The following is a 20,855-nucleotide window of genomic DNA, read 5'->3' on the forward strand; positions in this document are numbered from 1 at the left end:
TTTAAACAGATCACTGGAATGTGGACATAAAACACCTTACACTGAGCTTTTGAAGGAAATTTGCTATGGACAAAGAAAGTGCATTGTATCATAAACAGTATAGACCAGGGTTGGCCAATGGTAGCTCTCCAGATGTTTTTTGCCTACAACTCCCATCAGCCCCAGCCATTGGCCATGCTGGCTGGGGCTGATGGGAGTTGTTGGCAAAAAACATCTGGAGACCTACTGTTGGCCACCCCTGGCATAGACTTAATTGAGGAGTTCAATTGCTCATGTGGAGCTTCCCCAAGCACAAAGGCTTTGTCATTAGCTTTAGTGGGATAAATAGAACTCTGATTACATCTGAAACAGAGACCTTCTTTGAAACAAATGGGTGACTCACATGTGCAAAAGTTCTGTATTCATGTAAAACTGCACCACAGCCTCTCCACTGGGTTGTGTTCCAAAGAGATACCTTTGTGCAGTGGTTAACTGTCTTAAAAAATTTTTCCTCTGAATTCTGTGTGTATTTGCTTAATCTACCTCTATATTAATAATAGCTTACCAAATTTGGGATCTCTCACACTCAGAGATACACAATGAGCAGATGTAGAGGAGAATAGACTTTGAGGCAAACTCAGTCCCATGGTTTATGCAAAACAAATATTTCTTCTTAATATCAAATAACCATCACAGCTCTAGCTAGGGTTGCTAGGCCCCCCCTGGCCACTGACAAGGACTGGGAGGGTTTGGGTTGCCAGAACCAGAATGGGAAACTCCTAGAGATTTGAGCATGGAGTCTGGGAGAACAGGGACCTCAGTGGGTTACAATGGTATAGTAGAGTCTACCCTCCAAAGCATTCATTTTCTCCAGGGGAACTGATCTCTGTAGTCTGGAAAAAAGCTGTAATTCTGGGGGGACCCCCAGTCCCACCTGGAGGATGGCATCCTTGCATCACTTTCTTCACATAAGCATGTACTAATCCAAGCTAGCTCAAGTTTCAATATTAAACAAAGATAAAATGAGGAAACAAAGGCCAGGGGTTTGCAAGATTCCCACTTGAGCTACAGCTCTTGCACATGCAGAAATGGGGGGAGGGAGACCATGGTAGCCGCTTTTACTAAATCTAATTTATTCTATTCCATATCCCCACTTCTATTTTCACTCACACAAGATCTTATACCCTATAATATATAGGGAGCAAAGTGATAAAGTGGAACTGTTCTGAGTCCAGTTATGTTTCCGCTTATCCATTGCTGGATCCAAGCCAAAGTGAAGAAATCAAATTACACAGTGGAAAAGAAGGAGATCTGTTCTGAAATCAGGAGTGTCCCACTCAGAGTGAAAGAACTAGCAAGAATGTATATTTATAAGACATACCTGTTGTTGCAAACACCAGTGATGTATCTGTATTTACTGGTCATACAATTTGGGGAGCATTTTGGTGGCAATATATATGGTAGACATCCAGATATATTGGCTATCTTATTGAGCACATCAGTAGATAACAGATCTGGAAATCAAATGTGCACAATCACTCTTACCAATATTTTCATGGTAGTTGACCAGTACTGAATCACAATACTGCAATATTTTATCTTATTTCACTGCTGTAGAATCTGAATGAGTTCCTAGCTATTCAATCAAATTTGGATCAAAATTTATTCTTATGTGTTAAAGATTTGAGCTCATTTGTATCTATATATATAATAGCCAAAATGGCCCCTCTGTATGGATACTTATTCCCACATATCGGGGCCGTATGAAGGGTAAACAGATTTTTCTCCACACTCGGGGCACTCATCAGGTGTGCAGAAAAATCTTTAAAACTTTACAAAACCCTTTAAAATCTTTTTAAAAGGTAAAAAATAAAACACTGTTCATTGTGCATGTGCAGAGAACATACTTACTACACACATGAGCATGTGCTGGAGACCCCTAGGGAGGCAGCTGCCTGGAATGCAGGGGAAAGCTGTTGGAGTCGCAAGGACAACTGCTGAGGCTCTAACTGCCCCAGGCCCTGCTTCCCATGTTGGAGCAAAAGACCTGCATTACAACCCTGCCACCACAAGGACCATCTATTCAAACACCGGTAGGTAAAACCAGGGGGGTTTTTTTGAGCAGGAATGCACAGGAACACACTTCTGGCTGGATTGGCATAATGGAGTGTGGCCTAATATGCAAATGAGTTCTTGCTGGGTCTGATCCCTGCAGTCTGGAAATGAGCTGTAATTCCTGGGAATCCCCAGGTCCCACCTAGAGAATGGCATCTCTATAATAGGCAGGCATTTTTAAGGGTCAGGGAGAAGATTGTTAAATAAACATAATATTGCAAGGGTGTTACTGTTTTAAGCATGTTTGTATTTTAAGCTTTAAAAATAATATCTTTAATTGTGTTTGTGTCCCTTATAAAGTTTATATCTTCTCTACCTGACATTACTATGACACGCATGAACCAGCCCAACCCGACAAAGTCCCATTTGTGTCAGATCCAGCCCTCATAACAAATGAGTCTGACACCTCTGCTCTATGGCATCACTTGATTGTGGATTTGTCCTGTTGAAGCAGGGCCAGCATCAGTGTGCTGAGGGGAGTCAGCTGCCAAAGGTGGAGCAGGTGCCAAAGCCCAAGGCTTCTGACAGGACCTACTGCTGCTGCCCCCCCCCCCCCAACGCACCTTTGCTGCTACCTGTCTGTGTGTCTTCCCCTGCCCGTTCACTTGCAAGTGCTCTGTCATACAGGCTCCCAGATTTATGCACAGAGCAGCATCTGGTAGCCACAGAAGCAGCACTACCAGCTGTATGAACTGGCCAGTGGTGTCAGGGAAAGAATATGAATAGGCAACTATGAATGCAGCTCTAGGACTATGACTACGTTTCTTAGCGTGGATGTTGCCAGTGTGCTCCATGACCACTGACCCAAGACTACCTACAGTCCTCTCTAGACAGTGGGTGATGTATCTGACCTTTATACTAGGGAGGGAAGTCACTATGGGGTCAAGTCAACTATCACAGAACCCTTTCTTAATATTCTCAATGATCACATCTCCCACAATGAAGAGCCTGATTCCCTCAACTACAATGCAATGTACTTCGCATGAGATTATGTTGGTTTGTCATCTGAAGAATGGGCCCCTGCTAAGGGATAATATCCTTCCTCCTCAGCCGGATGCCTGCCTACCTAGACATTCTTAATCTCCATGACAACACAGGAGCCTTTAGCAAGGAAGTGGTACAGTTCTGCAGGTCCTTGAAGGTCTCACCTGTCTGCTTCTTGGCCACTTATAGAATTCTTAGCCTCTAGGTAACAGACTTGATCCATGCATCAAGCACACACCCACAACTCCTCACTACTAGGTAGATAACGGTACATATGTCATTCTCTGCAAAACTCTGGATAGCACCCACCCTGATGGATTTCTAATGTCATTACTGGTTTTGTGGTTTAAAGCTGCTGCAGTAGAAAGCTGTGCACATTGGAGAAGGCTGAAAGCATTTATAGGAATTGTACACAAGCTTTGAATTGATACTTATGGCTGGTGTTTTCCTGTGCTACTATGCCCAAATGTCTTCTGGGAGAAAAAGAAAAGAGAGAATGAAGTGCTCCCATATCATCTATTGCTGTATACTTCAAGGAAGAGATAATAAAGTCTACAATGAAGTAGATACTGGGGAAAAAGAATACTTAAAATATTCATGTGAAGAACTAAACTCCATGACTGTCCATATACACATAGATGCTATTCAGAAAATCAGAATCTTTCTCCTGAAGCACAGTTAGAGTTTTCTAAGATCTTTTAAAGCAGCTTAAACATGTGTTACGACTGAGGTCCTGATATCAATTTAACTCCTACCTGCAGCAAAATAATAATAACATAAAGTCAATAATGATTTAATCCAAGAGGCATAGCCAGCAAGCATCCACAGGGAATCTCTGTGAATATTTGCTTGTGTATTTACCACTTGGAAGCAATGATCTTTTGTGCTTCTGGTGAAGTTTTTCTTTTAAAACTTGTATTGAAGCTTCCATTTTTTCAGCTGCTCGAGAGACAGCTTGAGTCTCTTGTTCTGGGTGTTTGGAGAAAGCCAGGAATTGTGCAGGAGTCAATGTTCTGCTCCTTTGAAGATGTCTACAAAAGAAATGGAAATATTTGTGATTTTATATTTTTTTAAAAAATTAAATGCTGATATCACTGTTAGGGATTTAGATGGGGGGAAAGATTACACATGCAAAACAAAACTATTCTCTCTGCCTGGATAAGTTCAGTCAATGCTTTTCTACCAGGATTCAGCTGGTCCAGTTAAGTACATTTAGTGGCGCATGGTTCCTTGGGAACTCTTCAAGAATATTGGTTAGATTCAGACAGATTTTTTGCTGACCTGTTCTGTTAGTGGCGCAGAGTGGTAAAACAGCAGTACTGCAGTACTGTGGTCTGAACTCTCTGCTCATGACCTAAGTTTGATTCCGGCAGAAGCTGGATTCAGATAGCCAGCCCAAGGTTGACTCAGCCTTCCATCCTTCCAAGGTCAGTAAAATGAGTACCCAGCTTGCTGGGGGGAAAGTGTAAAAGACTGGGGAAGGCAATGGCAAACCAGCCCATAAAAAGTCTGCCATGAAAATGTTGTGAAAGCAACGTCACCCCAGAGTTGGAAATGACTGGTGATTGCACAGGGGACCTTTCCTTTCCTCTGTTAGTCCCCTGCTAAAGGTCCCATCCCATAATTCCCAGTGTAGACTTTTTTTAGTAATCAAAGGAGATCCCTTCTTCCTTTCCCATCAAAAGAGATGGTGATTGGGTCCCACTCTCAATATTTTTCAAATTTTATTTGTTTAGTTTCCTAACCATTTCTCCTTTCAATAGTAAAGGCAGGTCTTTTTTTGAGCAGGAATGCACAGGAACGCAGTTCCGACTGGCTTGGCATCAGTGGGTGTGGCCTAATATGCAAGAGACCCTGCTGGGCTTTTTCTACAAAAAAAAAAACCCTATGTGAAACAATGGCAATGTCAGGAGGTGTGGCCTAATACGCAAATGAGTTCCTTTTTGACTTTTTCTACAAAAAACTCTCTGAATAAAGGTATGTTGTAGAAGATGGTGGTAGTTACAGGTCCCCTCCCCACACACAATCATGCAATCTTTAGAAATTAGAGATCATAAGAAGTTCCTTGGAGAATTATCACCCTAAGAATGCTGGTTTATTTTGATCCAAAGATGTGCTGTTCTGCTAACTGCAGTCAGTGTCAAAGGTCCACTGGGGCTAACAAGTTTCCTTGTGAGTGACAAATGAAGTCACTGGCAAAGCAGAAGCACATCCACTTTCAAGTTTTCCCTCCTGCATAGTGTTATAAGCAGCCTCCCATTGTTCTAGCCATGGCTAAGAGAACTAATTAAAACCCCTGAGAGTTGCTGCATGGGTGTTTGATATTGCACTATACTGTAACCTCAGTGGGTGATTTGATGTTGACTATGAAACTTTGCTCTAAACTCATAATCAATATTAAAATATGAAGTCTTATTTTAATTCCATAATTGCTTCTGCATTTTTTAGACTGATTAATTTTGCCATGTGTGAATAAATGCCCTCTGTGATGGATTGTGCTAGGAAAACAGGCTATTAAAATACTGTTTGTCTCCAACAGAGAGTTTAGACAGGGCCATAGCCAGTGGGGGGGGCATAGGTGTGGTGCCCCCTATATAATCTGCAGCACCCAAACCCAGTTTTCCCTAATCTTTCCCTTTCAGTATAGGAGCAACCAATCACATTAACTCTCCACTCAAAATTAACTCCTAAACTCAGGGCCATAGCCAGCATGGGGCATAGGGACAGTGCCCCCTATAGAATCTGCAGCACCCAGCTGCGCCCCTGTGCCTTCCTGCTGGCTATGGCCCTGAGTTTAGGAGTTAATCTTGAATGGAGAGCTAACATGATTGGTTGTTCTACATGCTCTCTGATAGGCCAGCATCAGCTGTTAGAGAAATAAAAACAGCTGTTCAGGAGGAAGAAGGGTCTTTTGCATTTGGTCTTTCACCTGGCTCAGTAGCCAGTGAGTTGGTTTCTGATAGGGGAGACATTTGGCATCAGTATTTTCTGACAGGGGATAGTCAGAAATATTCTTCTGAAGAGAGAAGAGAGACTCCTTTGTCTTTACTACTGCCCTTTTCAGACAGCCTGTCTATTCCAGTATAGTAACTGGTTACTAAAGGATTTTTTTCTGTCATTTCAGACAGACTCATTTTAGTAAATGGCTGCTAACAGAATTTATTTACGTTTTCAGGCAAACTCACTTTCTTCCCATTCATGAAGTATGCCTAAGCTGTTCTTGATTAAAACTGCCTTTCTTCCATTTTAAATCCCTCCTGCCTTACAGTTCTGAAGAGGTGCTCAGTGAAATGCCCCATAGTGCTTCCTGCAATGCTGGTTTCTTTCCCTGCTCATCATTGCATATGCATGATCCCCCTCTGAAATTTTTTAAAAAATATTCTTATGTGAACACTAAATTGTTAACCAAATATAGCACATCAGTGTCACAGTGGGACCGCAGAGATTCCTGGACTCTCAGCCTCCTTTGCTTTGCCTCTCTTCCTTCAATACACGAGGAAAGTGCAGGAATATTTAAATTTAGATTTTCATGTAAGTAGTCCCATTGGCTTCAGCACATTTACTCTTGTGTTAATAACAGGCATCTGTCAAAGAGCAACTCTGATCCAGAAAACCCTTTTGCTGCAAAGACAGATTGTATGAGGGGAAAGTTTCGATTTGTAGGGAGGGGGAGGATGTTAACCAGACTACAGAGATCAATTCCCCTGGAGAAAACGAATGCTTTGGAAGGAGTTAAGCTGATGCTTCTGTAGCTTGTAAACAAATTTAGCATAAAGCCAATTAGGTGTTGAGTAGAATCTTCTGACCAACAAGGGGAAGGTCCTTATTCTTGATGAGGTGATCTTGTCTATTGGCTAATCAATATATTGGAGATAGTGCATGCTATTTTGCAACTTCCACTCCTTTGTTCTTCGAGTAAGACAAAAAGCAGATGAAGTAAGCAAAGAAAGAGAAATGATGGAGTTAGAACTAGAAAGATATACCAAGTAAAATATATCAAGTAAAAATATATATTGAGTAAAAAGGTATGCAAGCGAAAGTCAACTCCTGTCCACTAAGATTCCCAGGGTTATATGTATAACATAAAGGGTCTTCTTTGGCTGCCACTGCTAAAGTCTTCCTCCTGCACAGCTTGTGAAAAGTTACACCAAGTGAAATGCCAAAGTAGCCACAATTGAATACACATTTGAGCAAGGTGGAAATGAATACACGTTTCAGATTATGGTGGCATAATACAGGGGTTGCAATGCAAAGCAAAAGAAACAGGAATGACTGAATGTGAGTGAACATCTCAACACAGCATGACCATCTGACATGCTGACCCAATTGTCAGGGAACCTGTCATAATACACCTAGTTCAATCATTCCCCACATTAGCTAGTACAAGTGAAATGGGAGACGCGGCAGATTCCTGGCGCCTTTAAATGGCAACACAGTAAAGACTGCCAGAAGTAGTAATTCTTCTAGAGTGAGATACTTTCCAAGGCTAGTTGGCAGCAGCAGGTGATGCCCAGAGAGAAGGTGGATAAATCTTCTGTGAGTCAGGGGTGAAGAAAAGTTAGTACTTCGCCAGCTTGAGACCTGGGATGACTGCAGAACTCTCAGAGCTCCCAGACGAATGTACAGGCCAGTTTGCATTGTAGTTCAAAGTTAGAATCTTGTCTCTTCTGTCCATGATTTTGCACATCACATTTCTATATGAACTTTCACTTCCAGAATGAAATCTTCAAGTGAGTAGCAAAAACAAAATGGCAATACGGTATTGGATATGGCAGAAGCAGAACAGTCTTTAAGATCATCCGTTGATCACCAGGAATAATTTCCACAGAATGTAATTGGAAGTTCCCAGCATATATATATATATATATATATATATATATATATATATATATATATATATATATATATATATATGAGTTTGTTTATGCTCCTGAAAAATATACTGGAGCAGAACTGTTTTACATACAGCTAGACTGATGCATTTCATTATTTTCTTTTAGTCTCTGGCCATAGAGTGATAGCAATGTTTACTGACATTCTTTGGGGCATATAAATCGATTTTATGCTTCTTTGAAAACCATATGGTCCTCTTTGTGTTCTCACCAGGACACAAATAGACACCAGCATTAGACTAGGTCAGAGGATCTGAAGTGACAGCATCTGGAGCAATTTTTACAGACTTATTCAGCCTTTGTGGAAACTGTACTGGTATTTCATAGGTACACTATGAGAAGAGGGGAAAGCTGATATGTGATTCATAACACTCTAAAATGAGAAAAGGTGCACGGATTATGAATATTGGCTTCAGTCTAACTGAAGTTCCATTGGTTGCAGTCACAGCAACAACTGATAACCTATCTACAGATTATAAATTATAATTACTATCTAATCTTCCCAGGACTTTTTTTGTAGCAGGAACTCCTTGCATAGTAGTCTACACCCCCCCCCCCCGCAGATGTAGCCAATCTTCCAAGAGCTTAGAGGGCCTACTGTAAACTCTTGGATTGGCTCCATCAGGGGGGTGTAGCCTAATATGTAAAGGAGTTCCTGCCACAAAAAGCCCCGAATCTTCTTATAATCTATTTAATCAACTAAAAAAAAAATCAAAATCCTCCTACATCTATGTTTGAGTATCCTCATTGAAGTTTTCCTACCCTTGGCAGTGCAAATTGATTTATGTTTCACATTTTGCTCCCTGTTTTCCTCTAGAGAGCTCCCCACAATTATCCTGTTTGCAGTTTGATCTTAGACTTGTTTATTGGGAATATAAATCTCAATGAGTTCAATCAGCCTCACTTCCAAGTAAGATCAACCTTAATGCTGCTAAGTTTCATTGAGTTTTCACTTTAAAAGGGTTTGTTACATTAAGAAGGAGATGACTGAATAAGACTGATGAACAGGTGTCAAGTGTACTGTGACAATTTTATTGCAGGTGTCTGCAAGATTGATCTTAACTGTATTAACTCCTCTGTTTAGCTTTGGCAATTAGAAGGAATTTCTCAACTAGTCAAATCAGTTCTTTGTCTTGGAACTTTTGTTTACTTTCAATAACTAGTAACATGCTTCACTTACACAAGTGAAGTAAGCTTTATTTAAAAACTATAGTCTACCTATTTACAATAGCTATATCTTATTACAGTCTGAGCTCTCTGCTCACGACCTGAGTTCTTCCCGGCAAAAGCTGGGTTCAGGTAGCCAGCTCAAGGTTGACTCAGCCTTCCATCTTTCTGAGGTTGGTAAAATGAGTACCCAGCTTGCTGGGGGGAAAGTGTAGATGACTGGGGAAGGCAATGGCAAACCACCCCATAAAAAGTCTGCCATGAAAACATCATGATTCGACGTCACCCCAGAGTCGGAAATGACTGGTGCTTGCACAAAGGACTACCTTTACTTTTTTAAAAATCCTGTTTAGGACTGCACTGCACTCTTCCCCTCAACATGAATTAAGGGAAAGCTGCACTTTATAGCCAAACCTCCAAGAACAAGACAGATGCTTTGAACAGATAAGAGAAAGAGATGCTTAACCCTTCCTGTGTGGATTGCTTGTTAGCTTGCAACAAGCAACCGACACACTTCCTAGGTTCCAGGTAACCGTGACTACCATCTTTTCCATTTAATATGCTTTCTCCTTTCATATGCATAGAAGCAGCGAGGGGGGGACTTGGTTTTCTACTTCCATGTATTTAAAAGGTTCAAGATAACAAACCAGAGGTTACTGAATAAAACTCCTTCAAAATCTGATAGGCCACTAAAATTTAGGACATTTTTACTAGAAGTCTACCATGCCATCAAAAAGTAAAATGACAGATAACATGTGGATAATGAAAGCAGCTCCACAGGGCCAGACACAAGAAAAAAGGGGAATTTCAGAATACTCATGGGAAAATACACTGTTCTCCAAAAGTTGAGGTAAGACCCCATTCCCACTAGGCTGAAGGCAGTTTACTTGAATTATGTGAAATTCGTTGGCCCAAGCAGAGATAACCTTGAAAATTTTTGAAAAGGAAACAACCAAAAAAACCTCTCTTTGCTTTCCAGATGTCTACAAGATTTGGAGTCTGCTTCCAAAACAAAGGCTTAGCCTGATACAGACCCCTGCCGCTTCGGTCAGTTTCACTGGAAACTAACCAGAAGTGACAGGGGGGCTGGGGAAGCTGTGATGTAACTTCTAGTCAGTTTCATTCCCTTCTCCAGCCAAGGGATAAAAGTGAGGAGATTTACCTATTCAATTCGGTGGGAAAAGGTTCTCTTTTTTTCCTTTTCTTTTTTACAATTCAGCATTAAGAAACCTCCTCCTTCAACAATTTTTGTATCCTCTGACTTAGGATCAAATTTTAGAAACAAAGATTGCAACAAATATGCCTTAACTAATGGGTGTTTATTATATATTATTTAAATTACCATCCTGGTTTTTTGAATGATTTCTTATTTATCAATGTTATAATTTTAGCCCTGTTTCACCTTAAACTGTACATCTTATGAAAAGTCAATAAATTGTTAAACCATTAAAAAAAGAAAAAAGACCTCCTCCACCCTCATCTGGGCAGTAATAAAAGTCTTATGTCCAGGCTGACAGCTAGCCCCCGATTTTTCTAAACAGCAGAAGCGATGTTTCAGTTCTCTGTTCCAACCCCCTCCTAGTAAAGTACATTTGGGAGAGCCAGCCCCTAAAATATGTTGCTGAATGCAGAGGAGCTATCTAGATGATAAGCAAGTATCATTTTTACTTTCACCAAACCTGAGACACCAGTGCTCAACCAGGAGTTTTGTAAAGCTCCAAAACTTTACAAAAGCACTTAGGTTAGAGATTGAGGGAAACAGTGCAACGTTTTGTTTCTGTGGGTCTCCACATTCTATGTTTCAGACATAGAATAGTATACTTTTCTATGTGTACTATAGTACACTTAATTGTGCACATAACTAGATCTGTCAAATGAATTTTATTTGTTGCTAGTCAAAAGCTATAGCAATATGTGCTCAATGTACAAACATGCTATAGTATTTTATGATTATAAGTACTGAATAATTCTTGCAAATCTGTTAAACTTGGATCAGATCCTACAATAATACATTAGTTCAAGAAACTGATACACTTGCTGCACTAAAGAAGCAGTCCTCGAATTCAAAAACAGTGGTTTCGTCATGTTTAATATTGATCTAACAATTTTGGCTGCCATACTGAAATCTGCTGTGATTTCAACAAATGTGCTATGAAACATAAATGACCATTCAATATTATTGTATTTATTTCAGATGCCCCCAGTAAGCTGCTGTCCTAGGAATATGTCAAGCAGGGGGAAAAAAGGGAAGTCACTCTGCAGTTTCAGGTCAGTTTCACTCCCAGGAAGCTCTGAGGAGAGTTAAACTGACTAGAATAGGCAGTGCAGCTTTCTCCAGCTCCCTTTGCCTTCTGATCAGTTCAACTGACCAGAAGAGGTAGGGGGCTGGGGAAAGCTATGTGCTGCCATTTCTGGTCAGTTACACTCCCCCTCTGAGCTTCTTGGGAGTGAAACTGACTAGAAGTTACATCACAGCTTCCCCAGCCCCCCTGTCACTTCTGGTTAGTTTCCAGTGAAACTGACCAAAGCGGCAGGGGTCTGGGAAATCAAGGCAGGCTGTCTGGAAAAAAAGAACCAAACGTGAACCAAATTACATACCAAGGAAAGAAGTTGGTTCATTTTCCAGTTCAGGTGCAATGGGATCAAATACATCAGTATGGAATGAACCATGAATTGGCCTCAATCATGCATGAATCACAATTCCTGGTTTGGTTTGTGCCCACTAGCATTACTGGGAGCTAGTCACTATCACGTGCTCTCTCTCTCTCTCAGCAGAGAAAAGAAATGTCAAATAAGACCTACCCTCAATTTGCTGATTCCATATCATCTGCCCTGGAATCCATATCAACACTGCCAACACCCACTGCTCTCAATGATGTTTATCAGATGTTGAAGTAGCCAATGAGTGCACAGCACTCTCCAATATCAACTGGTGCCCACAGACAGAACAAGGGGAGTAACAAACGCAAGACAGTGCCCTCCACTGTGTAAAGGACAGTGATGATGATGATGATGATAATAATAATAATAATAATAATAATATTTAATTTGTATCCCGCCCTCCCCGTCGAAGCAGGCTTAGGGCGGCTCACAACACAGGCACTTCAAGAATTAAAACAATACATATTATACATACATACATATTTGAGCAAACATTTATAAAATTAATCATCATTGTAATTAAAAAGCATTCTAAGATTAGATTAATATTAAAATCTTGATGTTATACATCGTACAGTTTTTCCATGGCGACGGTATTCATTCAACAGTATGATGTAAGATCACTAAGTAAAGGCCAGCTGAAAAAGAGCAGTCTTGCAGGCCCTGCGGAACTGAGCAAGGCTCTGAAAGGCCCACACCTCTTCTGGCAATTAGTTCCAGCATTGGGGGGGCTGAGATCGAGAAGGCCCTTTCTCTAGTAACTTTCATTTTGGCCTCCTTTGGGCCGGGGATTGTCAATAGATTTTGAGAACCAGATCACAGTACCCTCTGGGGAATATATGGGGAGAGACGGTCCCAAAGGTAGGCAGGTCCTTGGCCATTTAGGGCTTTAAAGGTAATAACCAGCACCTTGTACCGAATCCAGTACACTATTGGCAACCAGTGCAGTTCCCGCAGCCCCAGCTGTATGTGTTCCCATCTAGGGAGCCCCAATGTGCCCTGTATCTACTATGTTCCTGGAATATCTGCAGAAGGGATTTGTATCTCTTCCTACAAACACATACCCTGACAGGCAGATGCATAAAGAAGGAAGTATGCCCAGTTGAACCATATTACCCAGTTAGCTCAGTGGGCAGAGGAAAGCCCTACATAAAAGCCACAGCCTCTCTCTGGCAATCACTCAAGGAGCAACTTGTTACAAGTCAAAGGGGACTCACAACTGTGCATTCTCAGAAGGCATTCCTGTCACCGCCACAAAATCTATACAATCTACTTTCAAAATTGCAAGGTCTGTTAAAAAAACCATACATTTGACCACAGATTAGTGTTCAGGTTCAAATTAAGGTCACACACGGTATACAGTTTTGTTCAGTCAGCACAGGTTGTTCCAAAAACTTAGTTCATTAAATCAACAAACATAACTCTTAAATATTGTATGGGGAATGATTAAGAATTTCCCAGTCTGAAGCTGGATGCGAAACTGCCTCTTCAACCCAGAAGTGCTTTTTCATTCTCAAGGGCAGTACTGAACTTATTTATATTGTACTGCTGTTTTTTTCAGTTTTTTGTAAGCTAAACTTTTGGATTTTCACAGTAATGTGAACATTATAACTTCTGGAAGATCAAATCTGGAATTGTACACTTTTTCTTCCTTGATTTGTTTTCTTTTCAGTATTTGCACTGTCTTTTTCATTCACCCCTGCACTATTTATGCTGAAGTCCAGAATTTTCAAACTTCATTAAAGCAAGTCTTTCCAGCAAAAAGAAGAAAATGAAAGAAAGATTGAAGCCTCCACAAATATTACCAAGGATTTAGAAGATACTTTCAAGTTATTCAGTCAATGACTTGAGAAGTATACTGAGACTGCTCAGTTATCCACTGCAAAGTGGGAAAATCAGTTGAGGAGGCAATTAAAACTGTCTATGAAGAGTGAAGTTGAAGAAGAAGAAGATGATGATATTGGATTTATATCCTGCCCTCAAAGTGGCTCACAATCTCCTTTACCTTCCTCCCCCACAACAGACACCTTGTGAGGTGGGTGGGGCTGAGAGGGCTCTCACAGCAGCTGCCCTTTCAAGGACAACCTCTGTCAGAGCTATGGCTGACCCAAGGCCATTCCAGCAGGTGCAAGTGGAGGAGTGGGAAATCAAACCCGGTTCTCCCAGATAAGAGTCCACACACTTAACCACTACACCAAACTGGCTCTCAGATATCAGAACAACACTAACCAGATGTCAAGGAGGGTTTGAGACAAGTGGATTTCAGCTGGCAGCTACATGACTTTCTACGCAAGGCCATTATTTGGTGTTAGGGTTGCCAGGTCCAACTCAGAAAATATCTGGGGACTTTGGGGGTGGATCCTGGAGACTTTCCCATTCCCTAAAATAAATTTTTAAAAATACTGCTGCCAAAAACAACACAACAATCCTCTGCTGTATTGTATCCCAAAACCAAGAAGAAAACAAATGAAATGTTGAAATTTTAAATTCATCAATCTCTGCCTGATGGGTCATGCAGCAAGGGGGGAAAAAGTGACTCAGTATCGTGGCGGGTGGGGTAGCTGTAATCCTTTGTGCATACAGTAAACTTGGTATTACACAGACACTGTTGTGCACGATTGATACTTTGGCTGTGTGTGCTAATATTCATTTATATATTTAATTTACTTATAGTCTGCCTTTCTTGCTGAGGCTCAAGGCTGATTACAACATTTAGCAGTGCAATAAGGGCCATGTAAGACATACAAAATCATAGTAGTAAGGCTGGATTCCAAAGTTAGAAAACAATGAAATAAAATGGTATAAGACATTACATGAAATGCAAAAATTGGAGTACAGAAATTAGAAAATACTGCAGTAAAAACAAAACAAAAACAATAAAGGTTGCCGTATACCACAACCCTTCTCCCTTTGTAAAAACATCTGCCAGAGTGATTCTGGTTTTAGGACAGCCCTATTTTCTTTCTAAAAGCGGCCTGCTGAACAATTCCATTTTACACATTCTGCTCAATGATAAAAGTGTGGGAGCCTTCCTGACTTCCTTAGCCTGTTGTGGGAACCACAACAGGGAATGCTTTGGATCAAGCAGCGGCTGATCTTACTCATTTGCAGAGTGGCACCTTCAGCAGACTTTGCTCAGATGAGTGCTGTTGTGCAGTGGGGCATATCGCCAGCCATGGTCCTTTCAAAATGTGGGCTCTAGATAGGGATGCCAGCCTCCAGGTGGGACCTGGAGATCCCCAAAAATTACAGATCACCTCTAGACTACAGATACTGGTTTCCTCTGAAGAAAATGGATTTTTTTTTGGGGGGGGGGGTGGGCGGACTTTGTGGCATTGTACTCTGCTGAGGTCCCTGTCCTCCCCAGGCTCCATCCCCAGGAGTTTCCAAACCTGGATCTGGTGACCCTACCCCCCAGCCCCCCCTGGTGGCCAGGGGAGACCTGGCAACCCTAGCTCTAGGCCATGAAGGGCTTTGTAGTTGACAATCAGTAGTTTGAATTGAACCTGAGGACTAATTGCTAACCAATTCAGTTCCCAATTGTTAGTTAGAGTGACAGTTCCTAGGAACATTTTTTTAAATGGATGAGAAAATAGACCGTCACATAATTGATCAATCCATAGCAGCTCCCCTATTTAAATTCCTGAAAAGAGATCATGTCAAGGCCTCATATCTAAGGACTTTAAAGCAGTGAAATTGAAGGTGGCCTTTACTAGTCTAAGGTTCCAAGCTATGCTTTCAGCATTTTGTTAGACGTTTTTCAAACATGCCTGCCTCATTACAATGTTGAGCATGTGGTTCAGGAGAAATAGATGGTCTGATTCACTATATTTTGAAATGTCGTCTCCATCATGAACCCTGAAATAAGTTTATTGCTAAATGACTGTTCTAATTTTAAGTTTGCTCAGGAAAAAAAGGGGATCTGGCCTGTTTACTCATAATGGCAGCCAAATTATTGATAGCTTCAAAATGGAAAAGCACTTCTAAACCTACTCAGTCACAATGGCTCCTGAAAATTTGGGATGTACTAGTGATTGATAAATTAGCTTCTCAGATCATCCAACAAGAAGTTCCACTATGCAAAAACACTTTTATAGAGCATTGGTTTTCTTTTTCAAATATATTGAAAACTCTAATAAAGAATATTGTAAAGTACCTGAAAAATACAAAATTTTTATGTTTTATTGATTAGAAAGGAGAGATTTAATACTTATATTAATCACTATCTATATGTATTTATAAATAAGTATATGACCCCTAGACAGAACAGTTGTTAATTATGCTTTGTTTAACAGTTGTAATTCTTTTACTTTGTATTGATTGGTTATAGCAATGTTATGCTTATTGAATGATTTAAATAAACAAAAAAAAGTTTATTGCTAACATGTTAATCATGTGCAAGGGAGCTTTGGATCTGGATAAGGTAATATCTTAGCTCACAGATAAGGATGTTTATGTCTCTAATAGAGTTGCTTTGTTTGCCCTGGCTGCAAGAAGGTTTAGATCAAATGGTATGGAACCTTAGTTATAAATTGCTGGCTATGTTTTAACTTTTTCTTTTTAATGCTTATGGACCTGAAGGTTATCATTTTTGTAATAATGTAACATTGTGAATTTTGTTAAAAGGTATTAATATTTAACAGTTAAGACCTATGGTCAATACATTACAATAAAATCTATATTTGCATCCTAGGAACATACATATGAGTACATGAATATAACGTCTTTTTTTATAGTGCTTTATCAATATACCTATGTATACTGATACATAGCTGGGGATAGGCACAAATGAGCAGGAGGAAATCGAAGTTGTTGCCAGCTGTGCATGTTAAGTGCTCTGTACAGAACTTGGATATGATGTGATGGACAGCAGGCATATGCATGCTCCAAGGCAGTGCTGCTGGGAAAAGAATGAGATAACTGACATGACTGACAGCTAATGCAACTCACTCTGATTGCAGAACTGCAGCTAACTGTCAAGAAGAGTGGGACAGTTGGAGAAGGAGCTGGAGAGTGGATGAAGCAAAAAGTGGTTGCTTTAGAGAGACTGTCTGGTGTGAAAAGAGTCCCAAAAAGCAGAGTATGTTTCAAAGCCAGTGTGGTGTTGGCCTTAAATATTGGAGAGGCTCTGGAGGAGTCTGTTCCAAAAAAGTTAAACAGTCTCTCAATGTGTAAAATAAAGAAGTTTGAAGGAAATCTAGAACAAGTAACCTCTAAGAAGAAATATTTTCACATCTGTAATACCTTTAGTGGGAAGCTTTGTGTCTAAAATCGTCTCTTGTGAATTCAGCAAACTCAGAGGCAGTTATGAGTTTATATTTAAATTTCTGTTTAATATCCCACATCCCAAAACTCTATAACCATTTTCGCACACAGCTCACCTCGCAGTCACAATCCTGTTCCCTCCGCAGCGTCTGTCGGATTTCCCACCATCTGCGCCGAAGTTACAAGAAGTGCCGCAGCTTTTGCGTAGCAAACGTAAACCGCTAAAACCCAGTTTACGTTTGCTACGCAAAAGCCGCGGCACTTCCTGTAACTCCGGCGCAGATGGTGGGAAATCCGACAGACGCTGCTGAGGGAACAGGATTGTGACTGCGAGGTAAGCTGTGTGCGAAAACGGTCTATGTAAATATCGATTTCCTTCCCTGCTAGCATATTCAAATAAACCAAAAGCTGCTTATATCTTTACCTGTGCCTACCATGCCATCTGCTGAAGGGAAATATTTGACAACTGAAGTAACAACAGGGTTATTGTTTAAGTGGAGTGATTAATAAAGCAGCTGCCTTGTCACAGAGGGTCATCTGGGACAACAGAGGGTTCTTACTGTGTTGGTTCCACTTTAGAAACATGACTAAGTAATCCAGAAATCAAGAATGCAAAGCAATTTTTAGTTACAGAGAGTTTCATGCCTATTCCTAGCAGACTTTTCCCTGCACAATTCATTTCTTTCTGTGCAGTTCCTCCCACCAGTAACCACTAGAACAGGGGTGGGGAACCTCCATCCCGAGGGCTGGCTGGCAGGGATTGTGGGGCTGAACCACACTGCGGCCTCCCTGGGGCCTGGATGGCCAGCCCAGATCACTGCGGGACCCGGAAAAGTCACTGTCACAGTTCAGGTAAGTCCCCCCACCTGTTTCTTCATTTCCCTTTCTTCCACCCATTTCTTCCTTCCTCCCCCTCTCTTCTCTTCCATCCCTCTCTTTCTCCTTCTCCCCCTCCCTCCCTCTCTCTCTCCTCTGAGTGGTGGGCGTTGTGAAGGACTGATGTTGGGGTATGTGGTTACTTTAAAGGTCTGCTGGGAGCAGCTGCAGTTTCCTCATGAAGGGAGGGAAGTAGGGGTGGCAAGGGTGGGGGGTGGGAGCCAGCTGCCACCAGTTCAATTTGCACTTGATTATCCCAAATGGCGTGACCTAATATGCTAATGAGTTGATATGCTAATATTAGGGGGTGTGGCCTAATATGCTAATGAGTTCCTGCTGGGCTTTTTCTAGGAAAAAAGCCCTGAACCTAGGCATTTGCCTAGGGTGGCCTGTCGTGTGTGTGTGCGCCGAATTAGGCTCTCCCCACATGACGTCAAATAGAAAAAACTATTATTTGTATTAATTTTGCTGGCCTGAATAATTGTATTAATTTTGCTGGCTCTCCCTCAGCAGAGCATTGTTTTTTTGATAATTTTGTATGGTCCGTGAATGATGTTATAAATATCCAAATGGCTCTTGGCAGAAAAAAGGTTCCCCACCCCTGCACTAGAAAGACTACACTACAGTGGAGTTCAGTGAGGATGCACCTGCAAGAACTCACAGGATGCACAACTCTTTTTTTTTTTTTTTTTTTTTTACCTTTCTGGTATTTTACATGTTTCTTTATCTGTTACAGATGCTGCTTCCAGGATAGTTTTGATAATTTCATGCTTTCTTGTTTTTCCTGTGCATAAAAATGAAAGAGGGAAGACAGAAGCAGAGTATAACTTGGCACAACTTGTAATATCCTTAGCACAATACTAACAGAATCATAGCATGCCATTAATGTGGCTGACAAAAAGCCACATATTCTTGTTATTCATTTGTATTATATAGCCTATAATTTTTGAGAACTGCATCTAAAAATAATGTCTCTTTCTCTTCATTGTATCTCCCAAACAGAATCACTACAATTCATCCCCCTATCCCTCAAAAGCACACCAAAGGCCACTTAAATTAATGGGTTTAAACAAAACTACTAAACCTTTATGGGATTATATATGCAATAGCCACAACAGAAATGAACCCAGATATTATGTTGGGTATATTAATAATGGGATATTGCATATCAACACTTTTCTTGACTAATGATAATATATTTAATTTTGTGTGTGAAAAAAATTAGCAGATGGCACTCAAGAGTTCTTTTTATATCATTTATGGTGCCTCCAATAGCAGCATATGTTAACAGGAAAGATGACTGCCAAACACCAGTTTAGGGAAGATATAAGCATAAGAGGATTTTGGAGCAAGAGATACATGGACTTTATGGCAGGAAAACTGCCCTAGCTAATATTTGAACCCACAACATTTTATTTTATGAGCAGAAAAAGATGTTTTAGAAGACCTAGGGCCATTACTGAAAGTGCCATCCTAGGTCTACAGCTTTTTCCTACTCATCCAATGAAACCCACATGTCATAGTAGGAATTTCTCATTCCTCCCCCCCCGCCATCAACAACAGCCAAAGAATGGAGGCAGATTTGGAAAACTCAAATTATGATTATACCACACTACATGGTACCTTTCACTATACATAGTACTATAGGCAACCAGTGTGAATGGGTCTGGTTGTAGCTGGTGAGTAACACCACAATTAGGATGTGCATCATAATTTTCGGCTTTCTAATTGCATGTAATTTTCGGCTGAGATAATAAAGAACCAAAACTTCATGAGACTGATATGCTAAACTAAAACAAATGTCTCTTTCAGACCTGAAAATTCTTCTTCCTTCTTTGAGAATATGCCAGCTACTACATACTTAGTGGCATTTTGCTCCCAATGTTAACAGAATATGTGAGGATAAAGAAATTGTTATTTTTTACTTACTGAATAAGTCGTTTCTGCTTTTCTGAACAAAAGAAAGAAAAACAGTCATGCTGGCCATTGTTATTGAAATTATGACGAAAATGAATACTCTCATCTGAAAAATAATGAAAACACTAGAGTGAATGAATGTTAGGATTACAGTTCATAAAAGCGGCATACAATATGCATCTAAGTTGTTTTTCCAGCTCTGTAAAATGTGATCCTCTTCCAGTCTCTTTAAATATTCAAATAATCAGAAGATTAACACCCTCTTCTATTTCTGTAAAAGCTCAGATCAAATGAAGTTGAGATAAATAGAAATGTTTGCAGAGGATTTCATTAATGTGTAAGGGGATGGCATCTTATGAACTCATATAACAAAAGATTTTGGACAGCCAAATTTTGAATAAGATACCTCCTGTTTTCAAACAAAGCTTCAAAGAACTTTTAAATCACTGCTTTCTTACATTTGTTTCCTTTAAAGACACTCGGAAAACTTTTAAGGTTAGAGTTTCACTACGAATTTATTGCGGCTGAACTCCCATATTTTCAATAGAGCTGTTCTGGAGCAAGAAAATTGTGGATTGCAGTTTAAAAGAAAAATCCATGTTAACATATTCTATAGCTGAGCACCAGTTACAAAATAGACATTAATTCTTAAAACACAGGCTCGAATCTATTTAATTCCTCCCACTATGTTGTATCCTATGATTCTTTTTCACCACATTTTTCTACATCAAAGAAAGCTCTCTTTCAACAAAGAAAGTCTTTTCTCCATTGGGAAAGGTCATTCTCCATTGGAGGAAGTCTGTTGCTGTTGAAAGAAGCTGGAAGCCTTGTTCCCAAGTTACAGTGAATGCAAATACAGTCCAGCCCTGTTCACATGTTACAGTGTAGGCATGTGGATCCTTGACTGTCTGTGAATACTTCTTTTTGTAAGAAAGAGACAACATGCATTTACTTTACAAATAAAAATGGGGGGACAGTACCAGGCTAAATTTGTGGTTT

The 20,855-nt window shown here is 40.4% G+C and overlaps 1 protein-coding gene across 1 annotated transcript in view; it reads right to left on the reverse strand.

Annotated features, from left to right (window-relative positions):
- The window catches only part of TPO (thyroid peroxidase), a 100,210-nt gene extending 80,284 nt beyond the window's left edge, over positions 1-19,926 (reverse strand). Inside the window, exons 1-4 of the mRNA XM_060262326.1 lie at positions 19,869-19,926; positions 18,639-18,723; positions 3,940-4,109; positions 1,361-1,493 (exon numbers count right to left, since the gene is read on the reverse strand). Coding sequence (XP_060118309.1) covers positions 1,361-1,493; positions 3,940-4,109; positions 18,639-18,723; positions 19,869-19,926 — 446 coding nt within the window. The remainder of the gene's footprint in view (positions 1-1,360; positions 1,494-3,939; positions 4,110-18,638; positions 18,724-19,868) is intronic.
- Between the last annotated feature and the right edge of the window lie 929 nt (positions 19,927-20,855).

The sequence above is a fragment of the Heteronotia binoei genome, chromosome 1, assembly GCF_032191835.1.
Source record: "Heteronotia binoei isolate CCM8104 ecotype False Entrance Well chromosome 1, APGP_CSIRO_Hbin_v1, whole genome shotgun sequence".
Lineage (NCBI taxonomy): Eukaryota > Metazoa > Chordata > Lepidosauria > Squamata > Gekkonidae > Heteronotia > Heteronotia binoei.